This window comes from Rhinoraja longicauda, chromosome 36, assembly GCF_053455715.1.
Source record: "Rhinoraja longicauda isolate Sanriku21f chromosome 36, sRhiLon1.1, whole genome shotgun sequence".
Lineage (NCBI taxonomy): Eukaryota > Metazoa > Chordata > Chondrichthyes > Rajiformes > Arhynchobatidae > Rhinoraja > Rhinoraja longicauda.
The window spans coordinates 7898894-7915786 of record NC_135988.1 but is presented as its reverse complement, the minus strand read 5'-3'; the positions used below and the strand labels follow the sequence as shown (position 1 = coordinate 7915786).

The window sequence follows — 16893 nt, the reverse complement described above, 5'->3', positions numbered from 1 at the left end:
TACATCCTTTCATTCTGAAGCTAAGGCCTCTGGTCCGAGACTCTCCCACTAGTGGAAACATCCTCTCCACATCCACTCTATCCAGGCCTTTCACTATTCGGTAATTTTCATAAAGGTCCCCCCCCCAAATCCTTCTAAACTCCAGCGAGTACAGGCCCAGGGTTACCACTTGATGAGGCCTGGCATGAGTTTTGGAAAAGTTAGATTGATTCTGTTCATATGTGGTACTTAATATTCTCCCAGGAACCTGGCTGTAGTTCAACTGGCTGGGGATTATCTCCAGAGGATACTTTCCAACGGCCAATTTAGCAGCAAAGAGACTAAGGTTTCAAATCGGCATTAATTTACGAATTCCCAGGCAGATTTAAGAGCCTGTGCTGAATTTAGAATGTGACAGATTGATTGATTCATAGCGTGAGTAAAGAAAATGGCTGACATTTCTCTGGCACCTTTAGCATCCCGTTCAGTCCAATTAACCTAACAACCTCTTGGGAGGGGAACGGAGCGCCTGGAGGAAACCCAGGCAGTCACAGAGAAGAACTCGTTAACACCATACACACACACACACACACAACGCCGGAGGTCAGGATTGAACCTGGGTCACTGATGCTGTTTGTTATGCTTGCTGCTCGCCGCTGGCCAGATTTTCATCGCCCCTCTACCTCACCGTCCTTGTGCATGCGACAATAAACCCGACGTGACTTAAGGGCGGCACGGTGGCGCAGCGGTAGAGTCCAGAACAAGGGGCCACAGTTTAAGAATAAGGGGTAGGCCATTTAGAACTGAAATGAGGAAAAACTTGCCGCCTTACAAGCACTGTGTGATAGGACATAAAGTTACACCTCTGCTCAACTACTTGATTCACACCGTACACTTTTGACGCTCAATATTACAAAGAGAAAATAGTGTATGGAGTGAATCAAACAGTTGACCAGAGGGGTAACTTTATATTCTGTCGCACAGCACTTGTAAGGACTTGGTGGCACAGCGGTAGAGTTGCTGCCTTACAGCGTTTGTAGCAGCGGAGACCCGGGTTCAAACCCAACTACGGGTGCTGTCTGTACGGAGTTTGTACGTTCTCCACGTGACCATGTAGATTTTCTCTGAGATCTTCGGTTTCCTCCCACACTCCAAAGACGTGCAGGTATGTAGGTTAATTGGCTTGGTACAAGTGTAAATTGTCCCCAGTGCGTGTAGGATAGTGTTCATTTTAGTTTGTTTTTTTTAGATTTAGAGATACAGCGCGGAAACAGGCCCTTCGGCCCACCGAGTCCGCGCTGCCCAGCGATATCATATCATATCATATCATATATATACAGCCGGAAACAGACCTTTTCGGCCCTCCAAGTCCGTGCCGCCCAGTGATCCCCGTACATTAACACTATCCTACACCCACTAGGGACAATTTTTACATTTACCCAGCCAATTAACCTACATACCTGTACGTCTTTGGAGTGTGGGAGGAAACCGAAGATCTCGGAGAAAACCCACGCAGGTCACGGGGAGAACGTACAAACTCCTTACAGTGCAGCACCCGTAGTCAGGATCGAACCTGAGTCTCCGGCGCTGCATTCGCTGTAAAGCAGCAACTCTACCGCTGCGCTACCGTGCCGCCGGCACATTAATGTGCGGGGATCGCTGGTCGGCGCGGACCCGGTGGGCCGAAGGGCCTGTTTCCGCATTGTATCTCTCAACTAAACTAAACTATAAAGAGATCAAGGCGGCCTCCTCCTCCCATCTCCTGACGCCGTCTGATGCAAGGATTAGTCTTCCCTCCAACCCGCCCTCCCTTCCCTCTCTCCGGCGCTCTCCCCGCTGGTTGCTCCTCTGGCCTCACGGGGTGGTGGGTGGGCGGACGTTACAGATGTCCAGCCACTGCTCGCTGACCCTGCGTCTGGGCCACAACCCATTGTACGCCAGGCCCGGGCTGGCCCCGCGCTCTCGCCTGCCCACCACCCTCCAGAAGTACAGCCCCTTGAAGAAGAAAATGGCCCTGTAGGTGTAGGAGTAGTACACAGCATCCAGGTTACCCAACGGGTGGTCTCCTGACTCCAGCGGCGGGTAGACATCAATGATCCTTTTAGGGAATCCAGCGACCCTCTGGGTAGTGTTGACATTAAAGGCCGTGACCTGTTGGGACCAGAATGTAAAGGACGTTCTTTTAGGAAGGAGATGAGGAGAAATTTCTTTAGTCAGAGGGCGGTGAATCTGTGGAATTCTTTGCCACAGAAAGCTGTGGAGGCCAAGTCGGTGGATATTTTTAAGGCAGAGATAGATACATTCTTGATTAGTACAGGTGTCAGAGGTTGGATGGGGAGAAGGCAGGAGAATGGGGTTAGGAGAGAGAGAGAGAGAGATAGATCAGCCATGATTGAATGGCAGAGTAGGCTTAGAAACTTAGAAACATAGAAAATAGGTGCAGGAGTAGGCCATTCGGCCCTTCGAGCCTGCACCGCCATTCAATATGATCATGGCTGATCATCCAGCTCAGTAACCTGTACCTGCCTTCTCTCCATACCCCCTGATCCCTTTAGACACAAGGGCCACATCTAACTCCCTCTTAAATATAGCCAATGAACTGGCCTCAACTACCTTCTGTGGCAGATAATTCCACAGACTCACCACTCTCTGTGTGAAGAAATGTTTTCTCATCTCGGTCCTAAAAGACTTCCCCCTTATCCTTAAGCTGTGACCCCTGGTTCTGGACTTCCCCAACATCGGGAACAATCTTCCCGCATCTAGCCTCTCCAACCCCTTAAGAATTTTATATGTTTCAATAAGATCCCCCCCCAGTCTTCTAAATTCCAGCGAGTATAAGCCTAGTCTATCCAGTCTTTCTTCATATGAAAGTCCTGCCATCCCAGGGATCAATCTGGTGAACCTTCTCTGCACTCCCTCTAAGGCTAGAATGTCTCTCCTCAGATTAGGAGACCAAAACTGTACACAATACTCCAGGTGCGGTGGGCCGGATGCCCTAATTCTACTCCTATTCCTGATGGCCATATGACTTTATGAGATGTGAGAAGATTTGCCTTGAGGAAATATTCAACCGCAGAGCGAGCTGCCGCCTCACAACGCCGGAGACCCGGGTTCGATCCTGACCTTGTGTGCTGTCTGTGCAGAGTTTGCACGTTCTCCCTATGACTGTATGGGTTTTCTCTGGGTGCTCCGGTTTCCTCCCATTTCCATTGGATGTGTTGGTTTGTCAGTTAGTTGGTATCTGCAAATTGTCCCTTCAGTGTAGGGAGTGGTAATCTACTTTTTCTCTGCTCTTTCAGAAACGTTATATGTCTGAAATGTGTATTGAAAGATGGTTTAGCTTCACTTTTTAGTTTAGTTTAGAGGTACAACAGGCCCTTCAGTCCACCGAGTCCATGCCGACCAGCAATCCTCGTGCATGAGTATTATCCTGCACATTAGGGGCAATTTACAATTTACAATTTTTACCGAAGCCAATTAACCTACAAACCTGGGTTGTAACATCACCCATTCCTTCTCTCCACAGATGCTGCCTGTCCCACTGAGTAACTCCAGCATTTTGTGTCTATCTTCGGTGTAAGCCAGCATCTGCAGTTCGTTCCTACACTTCCTACAAACCTGCACGTCTTTGGAGTGCGAGAGGAAACCGGAGCGCCCGGAGAAAACCCACGCGGGTCACAGGGAGAACGTACAAACTCCGTACAGGCAGCACCAGTGGTCAGGACTCTGGCACTGTAAGGCAGCAACTCTACCACTGCACCAATGTTCCTCTGTAATTGACTGATTAACTCTCAGCAGGCGATACCTGCACGGATCAATTTACACATCATTAAGTTCAGTTGTTTACTTTGAATGTCAGAGCTGGTTCTTGCCTTTGGTCACACGAACTGTGCACTAAATGGATCATTGTTAATGCACCTCCAGTAATTAGCAATCAAACCCAATGCTGGAGTACAAGTAGGTTCGGAAATGACAGCAGGCTGCAATGTGAAGCAGGCGTTTAAAAGGATTCTTGATTAGTACGGGTGTCAGGGGTTATGGGGAGAAGGCAGGGTTATGGGGAGAAGGCAGGGGCTATGGGGAGAAGGCAGGGGAATGGGGGAGAAGGCAGGGGTTATGGGGAGAAGGCAGGGGTTATGGGGAGAAGGCAGGGGAATGGGGTTAGGAGGGAGAGATAGATCAGCCATGATTGAATGGCGGAGTAGACTTGATGGGCCGAATGGCCTAATTCGGCTCCTATCACTTATAACCTTATGACCTCATAAAGGAACTATGTGCAGTCAGCGGTTTCAGTGTGATCGGTTTTAATAAGCCGTCACTGTTAGGTGATGACCCAGCCCTGCTCAGGCTGGTGACTGCAGGGGGAGAGAGAGGCCAGGTCACTGGGAGGCAGAGTGACGATTCTCACCGTGCTGTCCTTGAAGAAGTAGACGCACTGGTCACGCCGGTCGAAGAAGGCTGCGTTAATCGGTCCGGAAATGCCGGGGAATCCGCTGGAGATGAGCTTGGGATAGCTGACGCCATGTGGGTCCTGTGTGTAGGCACGGTCGTTGATGCTGTCGTACCTCCAGTACTGGGTTCCTGCGCACAGATGCAGGGAGATTTAGGCATATGTGTGTGTGTGTGTCGTGTGTGTGCGTGTGCGTGTGTGTGGTGTGTGTCTAGTGTGTGTGTGTCTAGTGTGTGTGTGTCTAGTGTGTGTGTATGTCTAGTGTGTGTGTGTGTGTGTGGTGTGTGTCTAGTGTGTGTGTGTCTAGTGTGTGTGTGTGTGTATGTCTTGTGTGTGTGTGTGTCTGTTGTGTGTGTGTGTCTAGTGTGTGTGTGTGTCTAGTGTGTGTTTGTGTGTGTGTGTGTGTGTGTCTAGTGTGTGTGTGGTGTGTATGTGTGTGTCCAGTGTGTGTATGTGCTTTGTGTGTGGCTGTATGTGTGCATGTATATCTAGCATGTGTGTGTCTTGTGTGTGTGTGTGTGTGTGTGTATGTGTCTAGTATGTGTATATGTGTCTTGCGTATGTGTGTCTAGTGTGTGTGTGTGTCGAGCATGTGTGTGTGTCTAGTGCATGTGTCTGGTGAGTGTGGTATGTGTGTCTAGTGTGTATATGTGTGTGATGGTGTTTGGCTGTATGTGTGTGTATTTTTGCGTGTGTGTCTCTAGTGTGTGTGTATGTTGTGTGCGTGTGTGTGTATGTGTGAGATGGTGTGCGTGTTTGTGTGTGATGGTGTGTGTGTGTGTGTGCGTGAGATGGTGTGTGTGTGTGTGTGTGTGTGTGTGTGTGTGTGTGTGTGTGTGTGATGGTGTGTGTGTGTGTGTGTGTGTTTGTGTGAGAAGCATATGAAGACAAAATAAATATAAGTCAGTACTACAGAGATTTAGATGGGAGAAGATTTGAGTTGACCTTAATTGCAGCATGGAGTGAATGGGCCGAATGGTCTGAGTCCATACTGTATAGTACAGAATCCAGTGTGTGTTTGTGTTTGAGTACGAATCTGTGGCTGCCTGCCTGTTGTGTGTGAGTGCTTGCTTTTCATATAATATAACTAGAAACTACTTCTGAGCCTTAAATTAGTAATTTTAAATAATTTAAAACCGCCTTACATTAATGGTGGATCGACAGATTAAAAACTCTATTTTGAGATTAAATTATAATGATCGTTCCGAAGTTAGATTTCTCACACATCAAAGTATATTGAAGATAGACACAAAATGCTGGAGTAACTCAGTGGGTCAGGCAGCATCTCTGGACAGAAGGAATAGGTGATGTTTCGGGTCGAGACCCATCTTCAGACTGAGAGTCAGGGGAGAGGGGGATGTATGGGATGGTACAGAACAATGCAGAGCCCACATGATGACTCAGGAAAGGTGGGGCCCGGGATATTCAGTGTAAACCAGCATCTGCAGTTCCTTCTCACACAAAGGATATTGAAAACATGCTTTGGTATTTAAAAAAATTAGGTTTCAAAACATAGCAATTGTGTCCGTTCTCGGCAAATGTATATGTTTCAGTTAAATAATTGAAAATTTTGACTTCATCAGGAAGGTGGAGAAGTTTTCTTAAAACCTTTCCACACTAATAATTCCCCCGGTAAACCCTCTTGACCACAATATTGTACTTCTGGTTGAAGAGGTTGTGCAAAACTCTGCTGTCATTCTTCAGTCGCAAGGCCACATGTTCACCTGGCTGTCCTGAGATCACCGATCAATACTGGCTACAATTAAGCAACATGTGGATTTGAAACAATCCTGCCCGCTCCATAGTCCCTCCTTGGCCTTCAAACCCTCCAATCTCCTCTCATTCCAGAATGGTCCAGGTTATGGAGTCGTACAGTCATCGAGTCATACAGAGTGGAAGCAGGCCCTTCAACCCAACTTGCCCACACCAACCAACATGTCCCATCAACACTAGTCCCACCTGCCTGCGTTTGGCCCTTATCCCTTTAAAACGTTCCTGTCCATGTACCTGCACCAGTTTCTCTGCTTTGCTCCAGTTCTGACCACTGCAGTATCCCTGAAATTAACCCCTTCACCACTGACACAGTTTGCAAAAAATTATTCTGGAGATAAATATAGTTGGTCAGCATGATGTTGTTGGGCTGAAGGGCCTGATTCCCTCTGTATGTTTCTCTGACTCTCTCTCTGCATTTCTTAATCTCTCTTTCCTTCTCTAAGATGCTCTGTAAAATCTTCCTCTTCGGACTAAAAGGCGGCACGGTGGCGCAGCGGTAGAGTTGCTACCTTGCAGCGCCAGAGACCCGGGTTCGATCCTGACTACGGGTGCTGTCTGTACAGAGTTTGTACGTTCTTCCCCCGACCGCTTGGGTTTTCTCCGGGTGCTCCGGTTTCCTCCCACACTCCAAAGACGTACAGGTTTGTAGGATAATTGGCTTTGGTAAAGATTGCAAATTGTCCCTTGTGTGTACTGTTAGTGTTAGCATATGGGGATTGCTGGTTGGCATGGAGACAGTGGGCCAAAGGGCCTGTTTCCACTAAACTCTATCTCTAAACTCCAAACTAAAACTAAACTGAGCTGTCTCCTTGTAAGATTGGCTACGGTAGAAATTGTAAATTGTCCCTAATGTGTATGATCGTGCTGATGTACGAGGATATCACTGGGCAACATGTGGATTTGAAACAATCCTGCCCGCTCCATAATCCCACCTTGGCCTTCAAACCCCCTAATCTCCTCTCATTCCAGAATGGTCCAGGTTATGGACCATGGAGATCAATTGAATTTGCAACTGAACCATCCTACTGCAACCAGAGAGCAGTCCTGAACTACCATCCACCTCATCGGGGACCCACGGACTCTCTCTTTGATCGGACTTCACTGGCTTTACCTTGCACTAAACGTTATTCCCTTATCATGTCTGTACACTGCGACTGGCTCGATGGGAATCATGTATTGCTAGTTAGCACGCGACAAAAGCTTTTCATTGTAAACTAAACCGGTAAACTGAATTTCCTGGTGATAGTGTCAGAGCAATTGGGTCCTTGGATGGAGTTGAGGGGGGAGGTAAAGGGACAGGTGTTGCATCTCGTGCGGTTGCAGGGGAAAGTGCCCGGGGATGGGGTGGTTTGGGTAGGAAGGGGCGAGTGGACCAGGGAGTTACGGAGGGAGCGGTCTCTGCGGAACGCAGAGAGGGGAGGGGATGGGAAGATACGGCCGGTGGTGGGGTCCCGTTGTAGGTGACGGAAATGTTGGCGGATGATTTGTTGGATCCGCTGGCTGGTGGGGTGGAAGTTGAGAACGAGGGGGATTCTGTCCTTGTTGCGAGTTATTGGGTCCTTGGATGGAGTTGAGAGGGGAGGTAAACCAAACGCAGGCTCGGCGATCGCTTCGCTCAACACCTGCGCTCAGTCCGCGTTGGCCAAACTGGTCTCCCGGTGGCCGAGCACTTCAACTCCCCCTCCCATTCCCAGTCTGACCTTTCTGTCATGGGCCTCCTCCAGTGCCATAGTGAGGCCCGCCGGAAATTGGAGGAACACCACCTCATATTTCGCCTGGGCAGCTTGCAGCCCAGTGGTATGAACATCGACTTCTCCAACTTTAGATAGTTCCTCTGTCCCTCTCTTCCCCTCCTCCTTCCCAGATCTCCCTCTATCTTCCTGTCTCCACCTATATCCTTCCTTTGTCCTGCCCCCCTGACATCAGTCTGAAGAAGGGTCTCGACCCGAAACGTCACCCATTCCTTCTCTCCCGAGATGCTGCCTGACCCGCTGAGTTACTCCAGCATTTTGTGAATAAATTCCCGGTGATAGAGGCTTCTGAGAGGTGCCTTGGAATGTTGTACTGTATGAATGGCGCTGCTGGATGAACGGTTCCACCGGCTACCTTTGAAGAAGTAGGTGGCATCCTTCGACCAAGTGCAGACGTGCACAAAGGCGTCGATGCCCTCCCTGGGGATGCCGTGCCAGCCGGAGCAGACGGGCAGCGGGTCGCCGTGCCGCGTCCGGTTGTTGCGGTTCTCGTACATCCAGTACCAGCCCCCGTGGAAGAAGTAGGTGTTGAAGGCCAGGGGGAGCCTGCCGTCCGGTCCTCTGGCCCTGCGGACCCAGTCGAAGACCGCGTCAAATGGCCCCTCGCATACCCCTGGGTCAGACAGAGCAAGCGGCTGAGAGACTTCCAGGCGGCCGGACATTACGTGCGCAAAACCGTCTCGTCTATCGCCGTGTCTACCGAGCCACCGTGAGAAGCTTTTGAGGGGCATGGGTTGGGTAAGAACGTGGGGTCCTATTCCACAGGGTGGAAACGTTTAATGCTGGAGGGCATAGCTTGTACTCGCTGGAATTTAGAAGATTGAGGGGGGATCTTATAGAAACTTACAAAATTCTTAAGGGATTGGACAGGCTAGATGCAGGAAGATTGTTCCTGATGTTGGGGAAGTCCAGAACATGGGGTCACAGTTTAAGGATAAGGGGGAAGTCTTTTAGGACCGAGATGAGAATGTTTTTTTTCACACAGAGAGTGGTGAGTCTGTGGAATTCTCTGCCACAGAAGGTAGTTGAGGCCAGTTCATTGGCTATATTTAAGAGGGAGTTAGATGTGGCCCTTGTGGCTAAAGGGATCAGGGGGTATGGAGAGAAGGCAGGTACGGGATACTGAGTTGGATGATCAGCCATGATCATATTGAATGGCGGTGCAGGCTCGAAGGGCCGAATGGCCTACTCCTGCACCTATTTTCTATGTTTCTATGTTTCTATGACAGGTGGAACATTTAAAGGAGGTACATGGGGCAAGTTTAATTGCACAGTGGTGGGGGGGGGTGGAACACACTGCCAGGGGTGGTGGGGCTGGAAGCAGATGCAATAGTGGAGACCAAGAAGCTTTTAAGGTAGGCACATGGACATGCAGGGCATGGATAGATACGGATCATGCGCAGGGAGAATAGATCACTTTAGTTTACTTTAGACATGCAGCGCGGAAACAGGCCCTTCGGCCCACCGAGTCCGAGCCAAACAGCGATCACTACACACTACACACTAGGGACAATTTACAATTTATTGCTGAAGACAATTAACCTGCAGACCTGCACGTCTTTGGGATGTGGGAGGAAAGTGGAGCGCCCGGAGAAAACCCATGTGGTCACAGATGGTACGTACAAACTCCGTGCAGACAGCATCCTTAGTCAGGATCGAACCTGGGTCTCTGGTGCAGTAAGGCAGCAACTCTACTATTGTGCCACTGTGCTGTGCTGCCCTGTCGGAAAGATATCGGTAGAGCTGCAGCCTAACCGTGCCAGAGACCCGGGTTCGATCCTGACTATGGGTGCAGTCTGTACGGAGTTTGTACGTTCTCCTGCGTGGGTTTTCTCGGGGATTGTGGTTTCCTCCCACACTCCAAAGACGTGCTTGTAAGTTAATTGGCTTGGTGTAATTGTAAATTGTCCCCAGTGTGTGTAGGACAGCGTAGGTGTGCGGGGATCGCTGGTCGGCGCAGACTCGGTGGGCCGAAGGGCCTGTGTCCGTGCTGTATCTCTAAACTAAACTAGGCTGCAGTTCACCGCCTCCATCAGAGGGGCATTGAGAAAGTGGATAACCGTTTGGAAGCTGCCACCCTGTGCGGAAGGGCCCGTCGTTGGAGGAGGCTGCCTACCGTACAGCTGCTGGATGGCCGTCCTGTCAGCCAGCTCCAGCTCCGTGCCTCTGCCCTCCGCACTGTAGTTGGGCTGCATCACCGACCCCCTGCTGTACATGTGAGGCAGACCCAGGACATGGCCCACTTCGTGCACCGCCACCTGCAACAACACCCACCGCCGTTATCTCTGCAGTCAGATGGCCGTTCATGCTGAGTTGCTCCAGCATTTTGTGTCTATTGTCAGGATGCATCACGGGTCTTTCGAAGACCACAAGAAATTGCTGAGTTTTGAATGTAGCCCTGCCCATCACACGGACCCCTCCCCCCGGAGGGGGAGGGGGAGGGGGAGGGGGAGGGGCGGGTTCGTGTGATGGGCAGGGCTACATTCAAAACTCTCTGCAATTTCTTGTGGTCTTCGAAAGACCCGTGATGCATCCTGATAAAAGACACAAAATGCTGGAGCATCTCAGCGGGTCAGGTAGCATCTCTGGAAAGGAGGAATAGGTGACGTTTCAGGTCGGAGCCCAGACTGGGGAAGGGTTCCGTCCCGAAGCGTCACGTATTCCTTTTCTCCGGAGATGCTGCCTGACCCGCTGAGTTACTCCAGCAATTTGGGTCTATCTTTGGTATAAACCGGCACCTGCAGTTCCTTTGTCTTACATTTTCCATGAACCAGGTTGGTTGAAAAGGATTGGTGAAACCGGGACCGCAGTGAGTGGAAGGGGAGCAAGGAATGGCCCTCCAGTGTGATTATTGATTGAAGATCATCTCTGACCCCTCTCACCCTGGCCACAAACTCTTTGAAGCACTTCCCTCTGGAAGGCCACTCCGGACTGTAAAAAGCAGCCACAGCCAGACATAAAAACAGCTTTTTTCCAAGAGTGATAGTTCTATTCAATAACCAAAGTCTGTAGTCTCTTTTTTGCTCTGGTTTATTTAGACTGTAACGATGTATCCTTATTGTTTTGATGTGTTTATGCTTTATTCTTAATTGTTAGCTGTATGTTGATGTTGTCATTTGTGAGCGGAGCACCAAGGCCTATATACATTCCTTGTATATGCACATACTTGGCCAATAAACTTATCCAAATCAAATCAAATGATTGCAAACTGCTGGACAGTTTTGATCTTGAACGCAAAATCCCCTCCCACACCCTTCTTTCCCATAAGAAGCGTTCCACCCCAGCCAATGAACTGGGAGGGCACAGTGGCACAGCGGTAGAGTTGCTGCCTTACAGCGCCGGAGACCCAGGTTCGATCCTGACCACAGGTGCTGTCTGGAGTTTGACGTTCTCCCCGTGACCGCGTGGGTATTTCTCCGGTTTCCTCCCACATTCCAAAGACGTGCACCTTTGTAAGTTAATTGGCTTCTGTAAATTGTCTCTCGTGTGTAGAATGGCGCTAGTGTATGGGGTGCTTGTTGGCCGGTGTGGACTCAGGGGGCTGAAGGGCCTGTTTCCGCGCAGTACCACTAAACTAACGCTGCGTGCTGCCTTACCCGCAGTAGGTTGATCCCCTGGTTGCTGTTGGTGGCTGTGAAGTGTTCATCGTCATCGAAGTGGATGACTCCACTTTGCCAAGAGTGCGCCACCTCCTGGCCAGCCCCGTCAAACGCCTGCGGACAGCCTAAATGGCGGCCTGGGGGGAAAATAGAAAACCATTGAAACTCATCTATTGCATCCGCTGCTCCAGATGTCAACTTATTTACATCGGCGAAACCAAACGGAGGCTCGGCGATCGCTTCGCTCAACACCTGTGCTCGGTCCGCGTTGGCCAAACTGGTCTCCCGGTGGCCGAGCACTTCAACTCCCCCTCCCATTCCCAGTCTGACCTTTCTGTCATGGGCCTCCTCCAGTGCCATAGTGAGGCCCACCGCAAATTGGAGGAACACCACCTCATATTTCGCTGGGGCAGTTTGCAGCCCAGTGGTATGAACATTGTCTTCTCCCACTTTAAATAGTTCCTCTGTCCCTCTCTTCCCCTCCCCCTTCCCAGATCTCCCTCTATCTTCCTGTCTCCACCTATATCCTTCCTTTGTCCCGCCCCCCTGACATCAGTCTGAAGAAGGGTCTCGACCCGAAACGTCACCCATTCCTTCTCTCCTGAGATGCTGCCTGACCCGCTGAATTACTCCAGCATTTTGTGAATAAACACCTTCGATTTGTACCAGCATCTGCAGTAATTGTCTTAAACTTACTCTGCACTGCATTTCTCTCTCTCTCCCTCCCCAACATTTCCACATTGTCAGTTTGCAGTTTAATCTCACTTAGGGGTGGGGAAAACTTCAAACATAATTAATGGCTTAAATCTCCCATCAAACAAAGGCGTAGCTGTGGGTCTCTGTGCTGCCTTGCAGCGCCAGAGACCCGGGTTCGATCCTGACTACGGGCGCTGTCTGTACGGAGTTTGCACCTTCTCCCCGTGACTGCATGGGTTTTCTCCGGGTGCTCCGGTTTCCTCCCGCACTCCAAAGACGTGCAGGTTTGCAGGTTATTTGGCCTGGCGAAATTGGAAATTGTCCCTGGTAGGATAGCATCAGCGTGCAGGGATCGCTAGTCGCCCCGACTCAGTGGGCCGAAGGGCCTGTGTCCGCGCTGTTTCTCTAGAGTAAACTACTGGAAAGAGTGCAGGGAAGATTTACGACGATATTGCCGGGATTTGAGAGCCTGGGCTGTAGGGAAAGGTTGGGCAGGCTAAGAATTTATTCCTTGGAGTGCTGGAGGATGAGGGGTGATCTTATAGAGCTGTATACGATCACAAGGGAAATCGATCGGGCAAAAGCGTAGAGTCTATTACCCAGATCCTTAATTTTTTTTTGCGGGAATGTATAAACTCGTTTGGAAAACTGGAAATCCCTTCTCTTTCTCTCTTTTCCTCACTCTCTCCCTTGACTTTCCTGCCTCCAACCCCTCCCCTCCTCCTCCCCTCCTCCTCCCCTCCTCCTCCCCTCCTCCTCCCCTCCTCCTCCCCTCCTCCTCCCCTCCTCCTCCCCTCCTCCTCCCCTCCTCCTCCCCTCCTCCTCCCCTCCTCCTCCCCTCCTCCTCCCCTCCCCCTCCCCTCCCCCTCCCCTCCCCCTCCCCTCCCCCTCCCCTCCCCCTCCCCTCCTCCTCCCCTCCTCCTCCCCTCCTCCAGAGTTTGGAATCCAAGCAGTGACAGTCACTAACTCCTGAGGTCTTGCAGGACCGATAGTGGGGTTGAAGAGTCTTTTGGACAAGCTTGGGAACATGCAGGGAACGCAGGGATATGGATCACCTGTAGGTGGAGGGGGTTAGTGTGACATGGCATCATGTTCAGGACGGGCTTTGGGGTCAAAGGGCCTGTTCTTGTGCTGTAGAGTTCCATTAATAAAAGACACAAAGTGGGTCAGGCAGCATCCCTGGAGAACATGTATAGGCAATGCTTCAGTTTGGGACTGAAGAAGGGTCCTGACCCACAACATCACAGACCCATGTTCTCTGAGGATGCTGCGTGACCTGCTGAGTTACTCCAGCACTTTGTGTCTTTTTTTGTACATTGGCATCTGCCGTTGTGTCTTTTTTTGGCAATTCTGGTTTCTGCCCACAGTTGTGATTGCGAACATGGATGCCCGATTCATCAATGAAGATCATTAGGTCATAAGGAATCGGAGTAGAATTAGGCCATTCGGCCCATCAGGTCTCCTCCACCATTCAATCATGGCTGATGAATCTCTCCCCCCTAACCCCATTCTCCTGCCTTCTCCCCATAATCTCTGACACCTGTATGAATAAAGAATCTATCTATCTCTGCCTTGGCCTCCGCAGCCTTTTGGGGCAAAGAATTCCACAGATTCACCATCCTCTGACTAAAGAAATTTCTCCTCATCCCCTTCCTCAAAGAACGTCCTTTAAACCAAGAATCTATCTATCTCTGCCTTAAAAACATCCACCGAACAGGCCATTCTGCCCATCAAGGCCCATCTCAACTATCAACCACCCATTTACACCAATCCTACACAATCCCATTTCAATAGACAATAGACAATAGACAATAGACAATAGACAATAGGTGCAGGAGGAGGCCATTCGGCCCTTCGAGCCAGCGCCGCCATTCAATGTGATCATGGCTGATCATTCTCAATCAGTACCCCGTTCCTGCCTTCTCCCCATACCCCCTGACTCCGCTATCCTTAAGAGCTCTATCCAGCTCTCTCTTGAATGCATTCAGAGAATTGGCCTCCATTGCCTTCTGAGTCGGAGAATTCCACAGATTCACAACTTTCTGACTGAAAACGTTTTTCCTCATCTCAGTTCTATATGGCCTACCCCTTATTCTTAAACTGTGGCCCCTTGTTCTGGACTCCCCCAACATTGGGAACATGTTTCCTGCCTCTAACGTGTCCAACCCCTTAGGTGCCAGAGTAGGCCATTCGAGCCAGCACCGCCATTCAATGTGATCATGGCTGATCCTTTGGGACAGGGGAGAAGCAGTGGCGCCATTACCTGTTCCGAATCCCAGCGTGATGTCCACCGCCGAGGCCGCCGACCTCAGGTCCTCCTCGAAGTCCAAGGGCGTGACCTCGCTCCAGAGTCTGAAGGCCAACCTGATGGCCGCCCTCTGCTCGCCCTCCACCATCTGGGAGCTGTAGCCCTCGCTCAGCAAGCGCCACTTCAGCCGCCGCTTCCCGAAGGCCAGGCCGGAGACCCTGCCGTCGGCCAGCTCCATTCTCCTCCCCCTGGCCCTCTGGCCACGAAGGAAGCGGTGCAGAAACCGTTTGCCGCGGGCAGGGGCTCTCCCCGTGGCGTTGGCATCTCTCTCGGGGGTCCGGCCGGTGCCAGCGGTGGCATAAGGAGGTACTGGGACGTTGGGCTGGGTCTTGCGATCTGGTACTCCACATCTAGGCACGTTCATCGCCTCTCTGGTGGCTGCGTCCACTAGGCCAGTCACTGGCAGTCCATTGGTTTCCTGGAACTTCCTCAAGGCCTGGGTAAACCCTGGGCTCTCGGTACCTGGGTCTGGGGACCCGTCCATCTGGTGCCAGTCCTGAATGTCCTCTCCGACAACGCTCATCAGGTCAGGAGGAGCTGGGTCTTCATCGGCCGCCTGGTCGCGCGAGGAGTCCTCCCAATCGACAGGTTTCACCCATCCATACCTGGCCAGGAATGTCTAGTTAGGGCAGAGGGGAGAGTGTTAGTCAATGATCACAGTGACTGGCTCCAGTTTAAGTAACAGAGAATGCTGGAAAAACTCAGCCAGCTGGCAGTCTCTGCTGCAAGAGAAGCAACAAAACAATCGGTCTGAAGGCGGAAACACTGCCAATTATCAGTCTGAAGTAATGTCCCAATCCATTGCCTATCCATGTCCTCCGCAGATGCTGCCTGACCTGTTGAGTTCGGAGCCAAAGGACCTATGGTTTCTGTGCCATTATCTCAAAATTAAACTGAACTAGGAAGCTATACCTTTCAATGTTGTCTGTTGCAATTCATTGAAAACAACCTGGAAACTGTTGGAGCAAAATGGAAAGTTGGTGTTCGAAGTAACGGGCGATTTATTGAAACTGAGAAACATCAGGAGACCAGTCAAAGCTGATCTGCTGAGTGGCAACTTGATTAACAAGGAAGCAAGGTCTTGATTATGGAATGGAGTTTAGAGAAAGATTCAATTAGGTAACAAACAGAACAAAATACTTATCCACAAGTCTAACGTCATTGACAGCAGATCCAATGTTCTGTTGCAGTGATGGGTGCACGCTGTAACATAATCGATGAACTTGGGCGTCATCACTCCATGTCTACATTCCATGTCTCTACTTTCAGGCCTTTGTCTGCGGTTCCCTGCCACCACATTAGCACAATCCACAACCCGATTTATCATTTACTAGCTCTCATTACTCTTTCCCCTCCAACACAACTGGCACGGTGGCACAACTAGAGTAGTTGTCTCACAGCGCCAGAGACCCAGGTTCGAGACTAACAATGTGTGCTTGTCTGCTCGGAGTTTGTACCTTCTCCCCGTGAAGTGTGTCGGGTTTTCTCCGGGATCTCCGGTTTCCTCCCACGCCCCAAAGACATACAGCTTTGTAAGCTAATTGGCTTGGTATGATTGTACATTGCCCCTAGTATGTGTCGGACAGGGTAAGTGTGCGACGATCACTCGTCTGCACGAACATGCTCGGCCAAAGGACCTGTTTCCGCGCTTATACCTCGAAACTAAACCAAGCTAAACTAAACTAAAACTATCCAGCAAACTTAAAAACTCATACCCATTCTAATCATATAATTACTCTGGCTGCAACATGTACTCAGCGCTTATGTGATCGGAGACAGATTTGGATTAATCCCGGGTTAATTTTGTTCTGCTTTGGCCCAGCACGGTTTTACACAAGTCCATTACCTGTGCAGAACTCTCCCCAGCAACGGGATTTGCCTGATGAGTGGCCTTTATATCAGAACGGTCCCTGGAATGAAAGACTCTCTCCGAGCCAGCTGAGATACACAGCATCCAAGCGGTGATCAGGGAGACAGTAAGGCAGGACATGTCTGTCCTGAGAAACCAGGAAGGAATTCAGTGAGATGTCCGTGTCCATGAGTCTTTATATTGGAGCTCTCTCTCTCCCATGACTCCACCCCCTTGAGTATTCAGGTGAACAGAATATGTTTCAGGCAGGTGATCCTTGCAATGAAAGGACACAGAGGCACATTATGCCTGGTCGGCAGGCTTAAGCCATTCGTTTTCTTAAGTCATTCTTTTCGGCTCGATTTTGATGAAGACTTGAATTAGGAAATCTCGTTAACATCAGAATGCTTGTGTGGCTGAGGCAGGGAAATAAACACAAGAACTGCTTTTCTACTGCACCTTTCCTGTTCCTTTCAGGATGTTCCAAA

The 16893-nt window shown here is 50.3% G+C and overlaps 2 protein-coding genes across 2 annotated transcripts in view; one reads left to right on the top strand and one right to left on the bottom strand.

The window, feature by feature from the left end:
- LOC144610277 (matrix metalloproteinase-21-like) overlaps positions 1-16546 on the bottom strand; it is a 20151-nt gene extending 3605 nt beyond the window's left edge. The window contains exons 1-8 of the mRNA XM_078428867.1: positions 16403-16546; positions 14512-15175; positions 11550-11689; positions 10070-10211; positions 8309-8566; positions 4388-4560; positions 1838-2130; positions 167-320 (exon numbers count right to left, since the gene is read on the bottom strand). Of these exons, the coding sequence (XP_078284993.1) occupies positions 167-320; positions 1838-2130; positions 4388-4560; positions 8309-8566; positions 10070-10211; positions 11550-11689; positions 14512-15175; positions 16403-16546 (1968 nt within the window). The remainder of the gene's footprint in view (positions 1-166; positions 321-1837; positions 2131-4387; positions 4561-8308; positions 8567-10069; positions 10212-11549; positions 11690-14511; positions 15176-16402) is intronic.
- The window catches only part of LOC144610306 (triacylglycerol hydrolase DDHD2-like), a 200481-nt gene that overhangs the window by 125593 nt on the left and 57995 nt on the right, over positions 1-16893 (top strand). The window lies entirely within an intron of this gene.